The sequence below is a fragment of the Adiantum capillus-veneris genome, chromosome 16 (genome assembly GCF_014529385.1).
Source record: "Adiantum capillus-veneris isolate H3 chromosome 16, ASM1452938v2, whole genome shotgun sequence".
NCBI classification, from domain to species: domain Eukaryota; kingdom Viridiplantae; phylum Streptophyta; class Polypodiopsida; order Polypodiales; family Pteridaceae; genus Adiantum; species Adiantum capillus-veneris.
In genome coordinates, this window is record NC_140946.1 from 31,087,346 (window position 1) to 31,106,499 (window position 19,154).

General features: G+C 41.0%; 1 protein-coding gene across 1 annotated transcript; it reads left to right on the top strand.

The window, feature by feature from the left end:
• Positions 1 to 513: 513 nt before the first annotated feature.
• LOC147438805 (pentatricopeptide repeat-containing protein At2g33680-like) lies at positions 514 to 4,535 on the top strand. Its single transcript, XM_086484776.1, has one exon. The coding sequence runs from the start codon at positions 567 to 569 to the stop codon at positions 3,282 to 3,284; it is 2,718 nt and encodes a 905-aa protein (XP_086340902.1). The 5' UTR covers positions 514 to 566; the 3' UTR covers positions 3,285 to 4,535.
• The last annotated feature ends 14,619 nt before the right edge of the window (positions 4,536 to 19,154 follow it).

A 19,154-nucleotide genomic window follows, 5' to 3' on the forward strand; every position in this document is an offset into this window, starting at 1 on the left:
CATACACACACATATATGTGTGTATGTGTGTGTATGTATACACACACACACACTAAATGAGCAAACCATGGTAAAAAAAAGAAAAAATGGTGAAATATGTGAGAACTTAGTTCAAAAATCTTGCAAATTCAAAAATTCGACTATTATTTTCAGTTTGCTTTTTTTGCAAGGAGAAAACTTAGTCCTTTAATAAAAGAGATATTCATGAGCAATGCTTTTCCTTATATAATTCTAGTTAAACTCAACCTAATGATTTTATCATTTTCTTATTCTTTTAGAAAGCCACCGTGACCCTTTCACTTGTTTTATTTCACACCATTTCCATAGTGAAGCAATCAACACAAGAAGATTTAGAAATTTTCTCATGTAGGAAAATGGAGTCTTTCTTAGTGTTTTCATACAATGCATAACATCATGAGCTTCTGCTCGAGAGGCACCGCATACCTAGCTAGGTATGTGGCGCCTCCCTCATATAAGCTCATGGTGTTGAGGTAAGTAACAATGTGGGAAATATTGTGAGAATTTGTCCAAAACTTCTTGTGATAGGAGTCGAGTCCCACCACATAATGCAAACTGGTATGGTGGTGGCTGCTGCACGGACCACAGACGCTCACGCAGAGCTCTACAAATTGTTGAAAGCCGAGCACTTGGAGGAGGCACTCTGCACAGCAGTGCTTCTAGATAGCAAAGGGATTACCTTGACAAGGGACATCATCTATCATCTGCTGCAGATTTGCACCAAGAAGAAGGACCTATCTGCTGCTCGACAAATACACACCCTCATGCACCATAACCAGCTTCATCACACAGTTTGCCTTGCAGATTATTTGATTCGTCTGTTTTCGTCGTGTGGAAGCTTGCCTGAAGCAGCAGACGTATTCGAACAGGTCAAAAAGCCAACTGGTTTTACATGGAACGCCATCATCACTGCACATGCAAAGCTTGGGGATGGTATGCATGCACTCGATCTCTATAGTCGCATGCTTCAATGGGGGCAACAACCAGATAAAGTTACCTTCCTTAGTGTTCTTAGAGCTTGTAGCAATGCAGGTGCACTAGTTGCGGGCAGGTCGATACATGCACAGATAATTGTTAGTGATACCCATCTTGATTTGGTTCTCGGAAATACACTTGTTGATATGTATGCAAAGTGTGGAAGTTTAGAGGAGGCCCAGAATGTTTTCCGAATGGTGCCGGGGAGAAATGTTGTTTCATGGGATGCAATTATAGGGGGATATGCCCAGCAAGGAAATGGTACCATGGCGTTGCAGCTCTTTCATGAGATGCAACAAGAGGGCATTCAACCTGACCGGGTGACCTTCCTCGGTGTCTTGAGAGCGTGTTCTTGTCTTGACACTATGAGGGATGGAGTTTTGATACATGACCAAATAATCAGAGGTGGGTTGGAATCTGACGTCACAGTTGCCAGTACCTTGGTTGACATGTACTCAAAATGCGGGTGCCTTGAAGAGGCACGCGTTGTGTTTGATACCATGCCATCTCCAAGTCTAGTATCATGGGGTTGTATGATCTCAGGCTATGCACAGTATGGACAAGGGCTTGCAGCCCTTCAAGTGTTTGAGATTATGGAAATGAAAGGGCTCCGATCAGACAAGTACATCTACTCCGGTGTTCTAAAAGCTTGTGGGCTTGTTCAGGATACACTGAAGGGCAGGTTAATACATGAGCGGGTAGTTAGAGCTAGGCTGGAATCAGGTGAAGTTGTTGGCAATACACTCGCTGATATGTATGCAAAATGTGGGAGCTTGACTGAGGCTCAAAAGGTTTTTGACAACTTAGCCTTACGAAATTCTGCAGCTTGGGGCTCTATGATCACTGGATATGCGGAGTTTGGGGATGGTTTTTCTGCCTTGAAGGTTTTCGCCAAGATGCAGCACGTAGGCATCCAGCCCGGCAGAATAACATACCTGTGTGTTGTAAAAGCTTGCAGTAGTGGTCAGGACAAGCAAGCTGGTAAGCTCATTTATCATGGAGTTTATGAGAATTCTTTTGAACAAGACATCCAAATTGGAAGTGCCCTGGTTGACATGTTTGCAAAAGGTAGTGAAATGGAGGAGGCACGGCATGTCTTCGACAGGTTGCAAGAGCGTAATGTGGTGACATGGGGTGCCATGCTTACTGGGTATGCCCAGCAGGACCTTTTCCTTCCAACCTTGGAACTTTACGAAGAGCTGCAGTTAGAGGAGATAGAGCCAAACAGGGTCATTTTTTTTAGCACTCTAAAAGCTTGTTGCAGCACTGGGACATGGGGCCTTGGTGGTATTATACATAGTCACATTCTTAGAAGTAACCTAGAAACAGATCAAACATTAGGGAATGCACTCGTTGACATGTACGCAAGGTGTGGGAACCTGCAAGAAGCGCGAAGTGTCTTTGAAAAGTTGTTGAGCCGAGATGTTGTCTCATATAGTGCAATGATAACTGGCTATGCAGAGCGTGGAGATTGCGGGATGGCCTTGGACTGCCTTGAGGGCATGTGCAAGCAAGGTCTAAAACCAGATGTCATGATCTTCACTACTGCTCTTGCTGCATGTAGTCATGCTGGCTTGGTTGATGAGGCTTACTCCCTTTTCAATCGAATGAGGGTAGACTATGGAATTGTCCCTGATATGGGGCATTTTACCTGCATGATAGACCTGCTTGGCAATGGTGGCCAGTTAAGAGAAGCTGAAGCTTTAATTGACACCATGCACATTTCACCAGATTCAGCTATATGGAGGTCTCTGCTCACAAGCTCAAGAATTTACAAGGACGTTGAGCTAGGTAGGAAATGCTTTGACCATGCAATTCGTCTGGATCCCGATGATGCAACTGTCTATACCTTGATGACAAGCATCTACATGGACGCTAACAAATGGGACAAAGTTCAAGACATACAAGAGAAGCGCATGCGTGCAGGGGCAAAGAAGAAGCCTGGCAAGGCGTGCATTGACTTAAACAACAAGGTTTACGAGTTTGTGGTGGGAGAAGAGGGTCCTGCTATTGATGATGAGACACCGAATAATAAAGGAAAACATTTGAGTAGGTCAATGAGAGGATATGGATACATGCCACAGTTGGAGCTGGTGCTTGATCAGACTTGGAAAGAAGAGAGTGGTTCTGCATCAGGTCGCAATGAACAAGTCCTTGGACAGCTTATAGAGAGCAAACAATTTTTATACAACAGTTGTCATGGCAGTTCACTTTGCAAACAGGAGGGCATGTACTCTTTTCCTCGAACCAATACAAAGGAATCATGCCATATAGCAGTTGCTTGTGTGTGAGCCTGATGTTAGCGGCAAGCCTTGCAGTTTATACACATCCTTGGCAGCCATGCCATGGAATTCCACAGAAATCAGATTTCAAGGAATCAAGAATGTCAAGGGGGATAAAATTGACGACATGCACTCATCATTGTGCCCTTTTTAATTTGCAAATAAGTGGGATTGCCACAGAATCCCTTTCAGGGTGCATGAATGAACTGATGTGGAGTATGCCTTTCAGTGTGTGCGCTATGGGGATTGGGCTCTAAGCAAACAACATGATGCGAACACTGAGGCGCTTTGCTGAGTTGCAAGGACATGGCATGCCTTGTTGTCAACAGAAGCTGTCACAAAAAGAAGCACCAGATGAGTTCTTCAAATAATACATTTGAAAAATTGCAAAATTGACACATTGATATTATACTAGGGATGAGAAGATCTTGCTGATCCATCCTCCTTCCCCAACCCTTAGTTACAGTCATGGGGAGAACATGTACAAGTACCTTGTACAGAAAGGTAGCCCTTTCATAGCATATAATGTACGAATCCACAGATCAGAGCAACTTACAGTACACTGCTCTGATCTAGTGCGCGAATTGCACATGTCAATTTGAAAATTCCTCAAAAGCGGTGCCTACCTCCTGTTTGCAAAGTGAACTGCCATGACAACTGTTGTATAAAAATTGTTTGCTCTCTATAAGCTGTCCAAGGACTTGTTCATTGCGACCTAAACCTCCTCAAAAGCGGTGCCTACCTAAGCCAGTTGGCAAGAGGATAAAGGATGAACTAAGCATCTACAAAACAAGGAGTGTGATTGAGTTAACAAGGAATAATCAACCCTAACAATAGAGGTTTTTTTTTTGGGGGGGGGGGGTGTCAAGATTGTTTGATGAATTGGTTTTAACAGCCATGTTAATAACTATGTTCTTCAAGTGATCAAAACACCGTAATCAGCTACAATAATTAACAATGAACAAATAATGTGACCACATAATCAAAATCCTTAGTCCCTTGGGGCCTTTCCTACAACATCAAGCCTTCTTCTTCTTCATCTTAGCCTTTAAAGATCAGGAACCTAAAGACCGATGGAGGGAAATGTATGTTTGATATGGGATCTGAGGTTCTAATAACATTAATTGATTGATATGCAAGACTCTGCCAACTTTTCTAGAAGAAGTAGAAATCCCTGCAACAATGGCTTTAACCGGCTTTAATAGAAAAGTTAGGGTAGTAGGCTCATTATCTACATCGAGACTTCCAAATAATAGGGGATGATTGAAAGATTTTTTTTTTCTTCAATGAAACATTTGGTGAGTGTTGATTTGCTAGTCTTTAAGCATGCATAAGGCAACTATAATAACTTTTAGTTCACATATCACATGAAGACTGGGTATCTATGCTTATCTTTGCATGGTGCAAAAGAACACTAGATAGACAAAGGGTGATTTTAAAAGTAATATGTGAAATCTTTTGATTGTCGCAAGTGTCATGTTGAGAGATTGGGATGTGAAAGAGCTTGAGGTGCTTAACATTGTTGTGCTCAATCATCACAAAATTGATGTCCATAGGGTTGGCATACATGGAGGGCTTGTAGGAAAAGCATGGCTACACCTTTTATTTGAGAAAATTGATCAATCTAATTATCATGTTCTTCTTGAAGCTATAGCATTGTTTGAGTATTCTCTCTTCAAGGATTTTGAAAAGTTGGTTTTTGAGTTTACAGCAAAGCTAAACCAGGCTAAAGAGTTGTCACGTCATCTAGATATGGATATGGTGGTAGTGGTTTTATATACAATGAGGAGGATAGTGAAACCATGCAGGTTTCCAAAAAGGATTAAGCCAAGGGATATAAGTTTAGAGAGGAAGATGAAAATACCATTTTCAAAATGTTGAAGGCAATTTGGCACTAGTTTTGGCTTGTGTACAATTGTCACAGTTGAAAAGGCACAACCTACTTTAGGAGTTTTAAATCCTCCATTAATCAAGGACTTGGTTTCCTAGGTGCTAATACACAAGTGCAAATATGCCAAGCATGATAGACATCACAAATACTACTCACTATATGACAATCAAATATGCCAAGCATGATAGGCACAACATGTGTTCAATTAGCAAAGATTCCAAGCCATGATTCCAAGTTTCCTAGGTGCTTGAGGTGCTTGTCATGCTTTATGACTAAGGTGCTTGAAGTGCTTGAGGTGATTCACGAATAAGGTGCTTGAGGGGCTTGTGATGTTCCAAAGTTAACATGATCCCTACAAAGGAGAGGGCGAGTCTTAAAGCTAGGGGCGTGAGAGAGACACACACACACTCAAGGCAAGTCCCAAGACTCAAGAGGTAATAAGGATACATGTCAAGCACCTACACATGTTGCCCTCATGTAGTGCTTAAAGCCTATTGGTTGATCTCTAAAGGGATCCAATGAGAATTTAGTTTATTTAATTGTTTGTTTAAAGATTTTTTCAAGCCCTCTCTCTCAAAGGGGAAAGGAGGACACTTGTCCAAATGCTACCATGGTTGCTTGATATGCACTATGCATATGATTGGCTAGGCTTACAGGGGTCCAATCAAATTAAGGGATGAGCTACAAGAAGGGGTCGACCAAAGAAAGTTGAGGGTATACTCTCTCTCTCTCTCTCTCTCTCTCTCTCTCTCTCTCTCTCTCTCTCTCTCTCTCACACACACACACACACACACTCCATCTCCTTCTTTAAGCTTGAGAAGTTGAGAGCCTACACCAACACTCTTGGCTATGGAATGCAAATCCAACCAAGAGCCATGCTTCAATGCTATGCTAGCCATCTTCTTCATCTCCATTACTATGCTACTATGCTATGCTAAGCTATATGAGTAATGGTATGTGAGGACACTATTTCTTTCTCGTAATCAAGTTCACCCTCTATTTTCTTAAAGTATTCTCATAAAAATGCTCACTACAATTTTTTTAATTCCGTTGTCCTCAATGTTCATAGTCCATTTCCATTACATTGGTATCATAGCTATTGGTTTCTCTTTTCTTGCTTAAGAAGAGAGGTCCTTAAGTTGTCCATGAAAGGTTGGACATGTTAATTGCAAGAGGGTAAGTGGACAGGGATCTATTATCATGGTTGAAAAGGACTTAGTTCGAGGTACACCGTTGGGAAATATAGACTTAATAATGGAGTCTCTCGGGGCTTGCCTTTGGCTTAGCCATTATTGAGCTACTAGCAAGCTCAATCAGAACCATAATCAACCGGGAAATGCTAGACCCTCTCCACTACTCTTTGCAATCAACAATCTCTAAACCACGGGTGTGGCTGCTGAGAGCTAATTTTCAAAAGTAAAGAAGAGTAGCAACTAAGGGTTTTGAGGGTACCAAATCACAAAGTAGCATACACATAAGTTTAATTAGCATGGCTGACAATAATCAAGAGAGTAGAATGAATATTGACAACTTTGATTTTGCACATGAAGGTGTTATTGATGATGCCCCAATGTTTGTGAACTATCTTGTTACTAGGTTGCAACAAGCTATAGGCAACCCTGCCTTGCAAGCCGAAGTTACCCAACAACTTCGTGCTGATGGGATTTTCCTACCTCTCCAAGACGAGAGAGAGCTTAGGAAGCCTCTTGTTGAGACTTCCAAAAGAAGACTCTCTCCAATAAGAGAAGAGGAGAAATCCAGTGAACGAGAAAGAAGTGACTCTCTAAATTACTCTGAAGATGTGGCTCCACGAAGCCGACGGTCTCGACGATCCCCAACTCCTCCCAAGAAGAAAAGATCATCCTATAGTCCTTCTCTTCGTCACTCCAAAAGGAAAGAGAGAAAACAAAGGAAGAAAAAGTCAAGAAGGAGGTCACCCTCCTCTCCTTCTTATTCACCTTCCTCCTCTTTTGATGAAAGCAGCAGTTATTCTCCTAGAGAATACAAGAGGAGAGGACATCGCAAATCTTACCCTACTTGAAAAAGGTCCCAAAAGCTTAAGAAGTTCAAAAAGGGAGGAAAGAGCATCTCTTTTCTCACCACCTTTGGTGCTACTGACAAAGTATTGGCCTTCATCCATCAATTCAATGCGGCCTTTGGAGACGAGGGCTTCACAAAGTCCTCCAAGCTACTCCATGTAGCTATGCACTTTCAAAAATATGCTCGTCAATGGTAGGCTAGTCTCCGCAGGAATGGCGAAGCCCCAAGGACATGGAAACCTATACGAGTTTTCATAATGAAGAAATTCCTTGCAAGCGATGCCAAGGCCAAAGTGCTTACTAAATGGAGAAGCTTGAAGCTACTCTCCCACGAGTCTATCCACAAATATGTAGACAAGTTTTAGGATTTACACCTCAAAGCTATAGTCTCTCAAAAGATATACTTCACCAAGCAAAAGCAACAATTTTGTGCAGGATTACCTGAAGAAATGGCCGAGTATGTCGACTCCCAACGGCCCGATTCCATTACCAAAGTCATCCACCAAACTATGGTTGCATCTCGTATCAATTTCCAACAAGGGGCTAATAGGAATGCCAAGCCCATGGAAAACAAAGATCAAAATGATGCAAAGGAGAAGAACAATGCTCAAAGTTCTTCCCAAGGCAATTCCAACAACAACAACAACAAGACCAAGGAGAAAGGAGTTTACAAAGGTTAAAAAAAACTCTCTCTTGAAGAGCTTTTTGTAAAGATCACAAATGCTTTAAGTGTGGGGAGCAAGGACATGGCTGTCGTTCTTGCCCCAAAAGAAATGCCTGCAAAACGAGACTCCTAGAGCTTCCACAATCGAAGCTCCAAAAGAGTATTCTCATTGCAAAGTATCATCCCTTTCATATGCTTGGGGGAAGGTGAGGGAGCATGATGCCTTCATCCTATTTTATATTGGCTCTACTCACAACTTCATATCGACAGAGTTGGCCACAAAATTGAGCATACAAGCTTTCGAGATGGGAGATACTGTAAGGGATTTTAAGGAGCAGCAAGCCTCCGTCACTCCCTTTATTGGGAAGTTGAGGCTTCATGTATAAAGCTACGTCGACAAAGAGGATTTTTTCATCTCTCCTCTCCAACATGAGGATGTTATCCTAGTGGCACCATGGTTCAACCACATGGATGACAACATGAAGTTCCCTGAAAGAAGAATCTAATTCATCTACATGGAAAAGAGCATGTATATAGATGCTAATGAGTCCGGTCGTACTATACCACTTGTAAATTCACCTGTTTTTGATAAGTCGATGAAAAGATCAGTTTCCTCAAACATGATTTTTGTAAAAAAGTCTCTAAATGATGTTAATGTTTTAACAAAACAAAATGGTAGTAATCAAGAAGAATTAGACTTGTCTAATTTTCTAAATGGATTTCAAAATGTATTTATCGACGACATCCCTATGGAGCTACCTCCAAAACAAGGGGATGATGACCATATGATAGAGCTTCTACCCGAGCACTCATCGCAAAATAAACCTCCTTAAAGTGTTTCTCAAGCTCAACAAGAGGAGATTATGAGGCAAGTGCATGAGTTGGTAGACAAGGGCATGGTAAGGCCTAGCTCCTCTCCCTTTTGTTCTCTAGTCTTTTTAGTGCAAAAGAAAGATGGCACATACAGCATGTGTGTGGACTATCAAGCACTAAATCGTATCACTATCAAAAACAGATTTCATGTACTGTGGGTAGAAGAAGTGCTTGATAAGCTACAAGGTTCGACCTACTTCAGTAGGATTGACCTTAAAAGTGGCTATCATCAAATAAGGATAGTAAATGAAGATATCATAAAGACCGCGTTCCGTACAACATTTGGTCTTTATGAATATCTTGTCATGCCTTTTGGTGTGACAAATGCTCCAGCCACGTTCAACCGTGTAATGGAGAAAATCTTTAGACCCTACCGCAAGTTCATTGTCGACGATATTATCATCTACTCCAAATCTTTGGAGGAGCATAAGCAACACCTCGAGGTAGTTTTTCGAGCTATGAGGGAGAATAAACTTTTCATTAACCAAAAGAAGAGTGAATTTTTCCTCCAAGAAATTCAATACTTAGGTCATATTATTGCTCAAGATGGTATTTGTATGGATCCAACCAAGCTGAGGTAATAAAAGGATGGCCTAACCCAAGGAATCTACATGAGCTACAAAGCTTTATTGGTATTTGTGCATACTATAGATGCTTCATAGCTAAATTCTCCCAAATAGCAGGACCACTACATGACTTGACTAAGAAAAATGCTAAATACATATGGACTGCTAAAGAGAAATGTGCTTTTGAGAAGCTTAAAGAAAAGCTTACTTATCACCCCGTGCTTACACTACCGGATCTCTCAAAACCATTTGAGGTCCAATGTGATGCTTGTGGAGATTGCCTTGGAGTAGTTTTGCTTCAAGAAGGGCATGCCATAGCATATGAGAGTTTAAAACTCAATTCGAACGAGCGAGTATTGGGCATCTAAAAGAAGAAGCTAGTAGCTTTCCTACATGCCCTCAACAATTGGAAGCACTATCTATTGGGGACTCCATTCATCTTACGAATGGACCACAAAAGTTTCAAGTACTTCATGGCACAAACCAAGCTCTCCAACAAAAAAACGAGGTGGAAAATTTTTCTTTCGCAATTCAATTTTCATATTGCTCATATTATTGGTAAGCATAATCAAGTGGCCGATGCACTAACACGATGATCGAGAGTTGATGCGGTGTCTATAGCAACTCACAAATGATCTATCTTTTATGATAGATGAGTATGCTATTGACACTGATTTTAAAGACATAATGTCATCCCTTGCCTTAGGGAAGAAAGAGGAACCATTCACCTTGTAGGATGGTTATCTTCTCCATGGCAACAGGCTATGTATTACTCATTCCCTTCGTGAGAAAGTGATGTATGAATCCCATGCTCCTCCCTATGCGGCATAAAGGGATTCACCCTAACTCTTTGAGGAGTAGAGACGTATTTTTATTGGCCCACCATGAAAGTGGACATACAAGAGTATGTTTCCAAATGTGTGGTATGCCAAAAGACCAAGTATGATAGAGGGAAACAACCTGGATTACTCCAACCATTACCAATCCCTAATTTGCCATAGGAGAGTATATCCATGGATTTTATCTTTGGATTACCCAAGTCTATCCATGGGAATACGAGAATATGGACAATAGTCGACAGGTTTAGCAAGCAAGCACACTTTATTCTTGTCAAAAAGACTCTTAAACACATGGATTGCCAACATCCATCGTGTCAGATAGAGATCCTAGAATGACCAATAATTTTTGAAAAGGTCTCTTTGAAAATCTAGGTACAAGGTTGAATTTCTCTTCGGCGTATCACCCACAAACGAATGGCCAAAGTGAGATAGCTAACATTAAGATTCTTGATCTACTAAAGAATAATTTCTGAAAAGGTCTCTTTGAAAATCTAGGTACAAGATTGAATTTCTCTTTGACGTATCACCCACAAATGAATGGCCAAAGTGAGATAGCTAACATTAAGACTCTTGATCTACTTCTTGATCTACTAAAGAACTATGTTACAGAAGTAGATCAATGCTCACAAGGGGAGAAGTATCTACCACTTGTAGAGTATCCGTACAATAACACTTTCCATACGCTGTCATTGAGTATAGCCGAGACCTACAAGAATCTTTCCAAAAGATTAAGGAGACTATATCCACCTCACAACAAAGGCAAAAGGCTGCTACTAGCAAGCAGAGAAAGGCCTTAGCTTTCAAAGAAAATAATTGGGTCCTACTCAAATTTCCCAAGGCTCGATTGAGGCAGACTACGGGCAACTACGGGCCACCAAAAGTATTATGCTAAATTAGCAAAAAGATACTATGGTCCTTTTCAAACTCTAAAACAAATCAATGAGATGGCCTATCAACTCAAGTTTCCCAACCATTGTCTCATTCACAATGCTTTCCATGTGAGCCTACTTAAGCCTTACAAAGGAGAGCCACAACAAGAACCAGTCATTGAGGACCCACCCAAGATTAAAGATCAAGAAGAGGTGCTTCAACCTGAATCAATTCTTTGACATGAAGAGAAGGTACTAAGACATGGTAAGATTATCCGACGATATCTTATTAAGTTCAAAAATTATCCTTTTGAAGATGCTAGATGGATGCAAGGTACACATCTTAAGGACAGTATGAACGATGTCAATGCTTACAATGCTACATTAGAATAAGCAAATGTAAATGTTTCTTTTAAATGATCAATAATTTTGTCTTATAAGACCAGTTATCTTTTTATTGTGCACAAATTTAAGTAGTCTGCATGCTTAGGATCATATTTGTGATGACGACGTCTCTCAAACACCAAGTAGAATTTGTCACTCTACTTTGGGAGAATGAAATGGACTCAAGAGCAGACATGGATTTGTCATCCATCTTGGGACGATGTCGTAGGGTTAAAAGGGATCCTCTACCCGCTAAGAAACATAGACTAATGACTAAGGCTTTATCTCCTCTACCTCATAGTCGAGGACGACTATGATTTCAAGAGAGAAGTAATGTCATAAAATCTAATATCTAACTAATCCAAATGATTTTCTCATATTAACTTGATAATATAATTGGGAGAATAAACGGGAACAAGAGTAAGAATATAGACATGTGCTTATGGATCTATCTCAACACGGGACCAAAGTCAATGGGTCCAAATGAGAGATGGTCTATCAAAGAGCAATGCCAGCTAATAGAGCTTGAAAGACCTTAGGATTAGCTTCATTAAATACCTCTAAAGGTTAGTGTTAAAAGTCCTTAGATCTAGGATCTTAGGCAAGATAGGATGAGCTAGAGGTGGGAACCCGGTCCAAGCTTGTAGTGCTTGATGGCTAAGGTGCTTGTTGTACTTGATGACTAAGGTGCTTGAGGTGCTTGTCATGCTTTATGACTAAGGTGCTTGAGGTGCTTCATGACAAAGGAGGGGGTGAGCCCTAAAACTAGGGGCATGAGAGAGAACACACACACACACACTCAAGGCGAGTCCCAAGACTCAAGAGGTAATAAGGACACATGTCAAGCACCTACACATGCTACATTCATGTAGTTCCTAAAGCCTATTGGTTGACCTCTAAAGGAGTCCAATGAGAATTTAGTTTATTTAATTGTTTGTTTAAAGAATTTTTCAAGCCCTCTCTCTCAAAGGGGAAAGGAGGACACTTGTCCAAATGCTACCATGGTTGCTTGATATGCACTATGCATGTGATTGGCTAGGCTTGCAAGGGTCCAATCAAATTCAAGGATGAGCTACCAGGAGGGGTCAACCAAAGCAAGCTAGGGGTGTGCTTGGGGGTACTCTCTCTCTCTCTCTCTCTCTCTCTCTCTCTCTCTCTCTCTCTCACACACACACACACACACACACATGCTCTCATTCTCACTTGGTGAAAGTGCAAGAGCTCCATCTCCTTCTCCAAGCTTGAGAATTTGAGAGCCTACACCAACACTCTTGGCTATGGAATGCAAATCCAACCAAGAGCCATGCTTCAATGCTATGCTAGCCATCTTCTTCATCTCCATTACTATGCTACTATGCTATGCTAAACTATATGAGTAATGGTATGCCATGACGCTATTTCTTTCTCGTAAGAATACTTCTTCTTCCTCTTCCCTGCCATTATTCCCTACTAGCTCTCCGTACCTTTGAAGGTGTTTGAGGTCTTGGGACTGAGGTCGGGGACAAGTTAATGCTTTCATTTAGCTAAGTTACGTGCATATTTGTGGTGCACGAAGCTCTCTATCTTCATTGCACCATCAAGGTCTCAAGAAACACAAAGCTTGTATTGTACCAAGTCTCTCTTTATGGGTGAAGCTATAATACAAAATCCTTTTGGAGGGGGGACTGGCTCCACACAAATCCGATCCTCAATTGTTGTCAAGTTCTCTAATTCTCTCCTTTGCAAAGTATTGTTCATGCCAAGTTAATTAAGTATAATGGTTATGTTGCTACCTCTAATCAAGTTCACCCTCTATTTTTTCAAAGTATTCGCATAAAAATGCTCACTATTCATTTTTTTTTATTTTGTTGTTCTCAATGTTCATAGTCCATTTCCATTACACTATTTGACTAGCAAACACTGATTAAAAAAAACCTATTCTTGGCCTTGTTTTATAAGGTCAAATTGATAAGATAAACGGGTTTTATGCCAATATCTAAGGTATTTACCAAGATTTATAACTAAAATGCACAGTTTTTTGCCTTGGAAGTTATAGTTGATATAATTACATCTAAGATTTTTAAGGTCAAATTGATAAGATAAACGGGTTTAATGCCAATAAATTATTTGCAAAGATTTAAAACTAAAAAGCCCATTTTTGTTGCCTTGGAAGTTAAAGTTAAAGTCAAATTGGGAAAGTTACACTACATTCAAGTGACATCATACTTTTGACTTCCAGCATTATTTATTTTCTTGAAGTCATTTTTTGGATTTCTAAAACAAACCTTACCATTTATTATTTCCATTAGTTTAGTCATGAGTAGAAGAGGGCTCGGAAAACATTTGAAATTTTATTATTTCCATTAGTTTAGTACCTACCTTTTCATGTAAATGGTTGATATATTGTTTTGTTTAGTTTGTTAAATTATGGGTTGTTTAATTTCACAACTTTATGACTTGACTTTCCTTTCATTTGATTTATTTGTGTACAAATTCTTATTTAGCATTTTCCTTATGAAAGAGTACGAGAGGAAGTGCGACGCGAGAGAGAGTGCGAGAAGAAGAGCACGACGATATGGTGAACTCGCTCTGTTGTAATGTGTAGAGCATAGTGAGTTCTTATTAGGTTTTTACAAAAGAATATGTGTACATACCTGGCGGGTCGCCCACTTACCTGGGCGACCACATTGGGCTTTATACCCCAACAACCTCCCACTGAAAGTCCAATGTGGTACTTTAAGTGTGAGAGAAGCTACTATACAAGCTAATATACAAGAGATGTAGAGAAGTGATGTACTACCCTACACCTAATTGCTTGCTAAAATGCGCAAAGCTCTCTGACGGAAGTCCTTTTGTAAGTAGATCAGCAGGATTTTCTGTGGTGTGAACTTTGACAAGCTGCATTTTCTTATCCTCGAGCATTTCCCTGATGAAATGATACTTCACAACCACATGCTTTGTCTTTGAGTGATAAACTGGATTGCAAGCCAATTGTATAGCACTCTGCCTATCACAATATAACACAGGCATCTCTCTTTGATTTCCAAATCTGTTACTAGTCGATTAAGCCAAATTGATTCTTTGCATGCCTCTGATGCTGCAACATATTCAGCCTCTGTAGTAGACTGAGTAACACAATCTTGTAATCTAGAACTCCATGATACTGCTCCACCAGCCAATGTAAAGACATACCCTGACGTAGACCTTCGGTTGTCTAAGTCACCTGCATAATCTGAGTCTATAAAACCCTTTACACTTAGCTCCTGACTCCCATAGCATATACGCATACTCTTTGTAGCTTTCAGGTATCTCAATATTCCTTTCACTGCCTCCCAATGTTTCTTGCCTGGGTTTGACATGTATCGACTTACTACTCCCACTGCAAATGCAATGTCTGGGCGAGTAGCAATCATTGCATACATCAAACTACCCACTGCAGACACATATGGAATCTTATCCATTTCAGCCTGTTCTTCCTCAGACACATGACAATCTTGTTTGCTAAGTTTCACATATGGTGGCAATGGAACACTCAATGCCTTTCCCTTCTCCATATTGAAACGTTGCAAAACCTTGTCAATATACTCTGTTTGAGATAACCAAATCAACTTCTTTGATCTGTCTCTCTCAATGCGCATACCAAGTATATGACTTGCCTCACCCATGTCTTTCATGTCAAACGATTTTTTCATCTTTGACTTCAAAGCTGAAATTTCTTCCAAGTGCTTGCCAGCAATCAACATGTCATCCACATACAAAATAAGGATCAGCCAACTACCATCCTTAGGCTTCTTTGTATATAGACAGTGATCGAACTCACTACGTTTGTAGCCTTGAGAAAGCATAAACTTGTGGAACTTATGGTACCATGCCCTCGGTGATTGTTTTAAGCCATAAAGACTCTTTAACAACTGGCATACCAAATCTTCCTTGCCTTTCTCATCAAACCTTTTGGTTGTTGCATGTAAATTTCCACATCTAAATCACCATGCAAGAACGTTGTCTTGACATCCATTTGGTGCAACACCAAATCTAATATGGCAACCCATGCAAGAAAGAATCTCAATGTAGTCATCTTGACCACCGCAGAGAAGACTTCATCAAAGTTAATGCCTTGTTCTTGCTTAAATCCCTTGGCAACAAGCCTTGCTTTGTACTTTGGCTGACTATCATGAGTGGTGATCTTATACCTGTAAACCCATTTACAAGGTAGAGCCCTTTTGCCCTGTGGTAATTTAACTAGCTTCCATGTCTGGTTTTTATGCAGAGCTGTCATCTCTGACTGCATGGCCAATTTCCAATTCCCGGAGTCCTTCATTTGCACTGCTTCCTTGTAACATGAAGGCTCATTGCAATCAGTCAACATGACATAGTTCATAAATGGAACAAACCGATCAGGAGGTCGTGTGATACGTCCAGATTTACGCAAAATAGGTGGCTAAGGCTCAGCCACAACCTGTGGTTCCACTCTATCCTGTCCTTGCTCCTCTTGAGCCCTGACATTTTGTCTTGCACGTGCAGGTCCATCTTCTTGGAATACAACTCTTCTAATCTCCTCAACGCTCTCTGGTTTAGAATGATATTTGGATTCATTAAAGTGAACATCATTGCTGCGGACAACCTTTCTGGATTCGGGATCCCAAAGTCTGTACCCCATCTCACCAGAATTACCATAGCCTAGAAAGATGCACTTTCTACTCTTTGGCTCAAGTTTGTTCCTAAATTCCTTTGGAACGTGAGTATATGCCTCACAGCCAAAGACTCTGAGATGCTTGTATGAGGGCATTTTGCCTGACCATACCATCTCTGGCACTGAATCCTTCTGCAAAACCTTGCTAGGAGATCTATTTACAAGATGAACAGTTGTTGATACAGCTTCAGCCCAAAACCCATTTGGCAGTTGTGCATTAGACAACATACTTCTGACCTTCTCTTGTATGGTCCTATTCATCCTCTCAGCAACACCATTTTGAGGAGGATTGTAAGGAGCAGTAAGTTCACGTTTTATACCTTTTGACTCACAAAAGTCCTGAAAGGCCTTTGAAATATACTCTCCACCATTGTCAGTGCGTAAGCATTTAAGCTTCTTGCCACTCTGATTCTCCACAAGTGTCACAAACGTTTTGAAAACACTAAACGCTTCATCCTTGTGCTTGAGAAAGTAAACCCATGCTTTCCTCGAGTAATCATCTATAAATGTCATAAAGTAAGAAGCTCCCCCTAGAGATAGGTTAGGCATAGGTCCACACAAATCACTATGAACAAGTGCCAACTGTGTATCTCTTCTACTGCTTCTATGCTTATGTGGCTGCTGTGTTTGCTTACCATACAGACAATGTTCACAGAATTCAAAATCATTAAATGAAAATCCAGGCAAATAACTAGAACGAGACAAGATTTCCATTCCCTTCTTGGACTTATGTCCTAACCGGCTATGCCACAAAGAAACGTTCGGCTGCTCGGTTACATTGATTACATTTTTAGAGACATTTGATACATAAATCATGTAAAGTCCTCCAGACTTTACTCCATGTGCTACTATCATAGAACCCTTGGATATCTTCCACATGTTTTGTCCAAAAGTGGTGACGTAGCTAGCATCATCAAGTAAACCTGCGCTGATCAAGCTCTTTGTAATTGCGGGAACATGTCTCACATTCTTCGGCGTGAAAGAAGAGCCATTATGAAACTTCAATTGAACATCTCCAACACCTAAGATCTCACATGTCTGCACATTGCCTAGCCGAACATGATCTTTAGTGGTCACATAAGAGGTAAACCACTCCTTGTTTGGAGACACATGAAGTGATGCCCCTGAGTCTATAATCCAGTTTCACTGAGTGCATGTCCATCAGATGCTGTAAGAAGAGCTGAGTCCATTGTATTCTTCAAGAAGTAGATGTCTCCTGACACTAAACTATCATCCTCTGCAACAGTGTTTGTCACATTTATTTCTTGAATCTTCATTGAGGACTTGTTCTTCTCACCATGGTCTTCAGCTTTCTCTTTGCCTTTTTCTGCTTTCCATTCTCTGCAGTCTCTTTTCATGTGACCCTTCTTGCCACAATGGTAGCATTCTATGTCACTCTTGCCTTTAACAGTGCGGGACTTGCTACGAGACTAATTCCTCTTTCCACCTTTGTACTTTTCTTTGGTCCTTCCCCTCACAATTAAGGCTGTTCCTTTGCCTTTGTCCATTGTCTTTCTCTTGGTTTCTTCAGTAAGCAGACTGCCTTCTACACTTGCTATGGCCAAACCATCTGGAGGTGCAGAATTACTCAAAGCTGTGCGAAAAGTGTCCCAACTTTCCAACAATGTGATCAACAGGAACATAGCTCTAACAGGTTCATCAAACTTGACACCTTGAGCTGACAACTGACTGTAGATGGTGTTGAATTCATTCAGATGATTGGACATAGGTGTCCCTTCTTTCATCTTCAAGTCAGCAAGCTTCTTAAGCCAGTATACCTGTGAAGCTGCACTCTGCTTCTCATAAAGATCACTCAGCTTTGTCCATGCTTCATAAGCCGACATCTCATCTGCTACATTGAAGTAAACGCTTTTTGCCAAAGTCAGCATAATGGTAGAAAGTGCCAATTCATCCATTTTGCTCCATTCATCTTCGTCCATATCTTCTGGTTTTATCGCCTTGAGCTTTATAGGTTTTATCTGCTTCTTTTGTACCAGCACGTGCCAAATCTGCTTCTTCCACAATGGGAAATTGGTTCCATCCAGCTTCTTGATATTGTAAAGAGCAGTGTCTTGTGATCCAGCCATAGCTACGCTTCACAATAGTTTACTTTCCTGGGAAAAATTCGGCAGAGTTTCCTCTGTAAACTGACCTCTGAACCAATATCAACCTGTCAAATGAACCAAGAAAGCTTCAGATTCTGCAGAAATGTCGGCAGAGTCTCCTTTGTAAAGTGGCTCTGGTGTACTCAAAAACGGACCAAAAAACATGTCAAAAAACCACTGTCTCTCTAACACTGCAAGCTGTGGGTAAACCTGTCCTGCACTTGTACTGTCTCTCACTGTCCTGTAAGCATAGACTATGACAATGCCTCAATGGCAGTAAAGCAAAGATGCAATCCCAACTGTCTAACTCACAGTCAATACATCCTAGCTGCCTATCTAAGGGTGCTCGAGGGATCGCTCCAAGACTTGTATCACTGAAAGGATCTCAACATTCGAGAATCCCCCAACTCAATAAAACCTCACTCGACCCTCAACAAAGGCTGCAATAAATCTGACAATACATAGACTTCCCACAAAGTCATACATCCACAAATTTCCCACTGTATGCTGTAACCGTTGCGGCGGTTGTTTGCTGCATGACTCACAGCCTGCAAACACTCAACAGACATACATCATCTCTAACAATACATCCCATGTGGAAGTACCTGCAATGTCAGGATGAAATCTTGAATATCAAGCAGCAATCACAAGCTACCTAATGAACTAGTGGATGTCGCCTACAGCCTGTGTGTAGATGCGCCCGTGTTGTATGTGACACGCCTCCAAGAACTGTGAGCCGTCCTTCGATGTGTAGACAACCACAAATCAACACTCTGGGAGTGCCGATATCCTCAGCACCTGAAGTCGTAGTCGGAAACCCCAAATTAGTAGAGTCGGATCCGCACCCGCCTAGACCACGTAGTCGAAAATGGCCTGCGCAGAACTTTGTCGAAGCCGAACGGTGGCCGAGATGACCTCATAATGAAATTTTGAGGATATCGAGCCCTTCCAGATCTCCCACAGGATTTGAGGCCATGTCT

Coding starts and splice junctions, on each gene's coding strand:
- LOC147438805 (XM_086484776.1), top strand. CDS start 567: ATGCAAACTGGTATGGTGGTGGCTGCTGCACGGACCACAGACGCTCAC.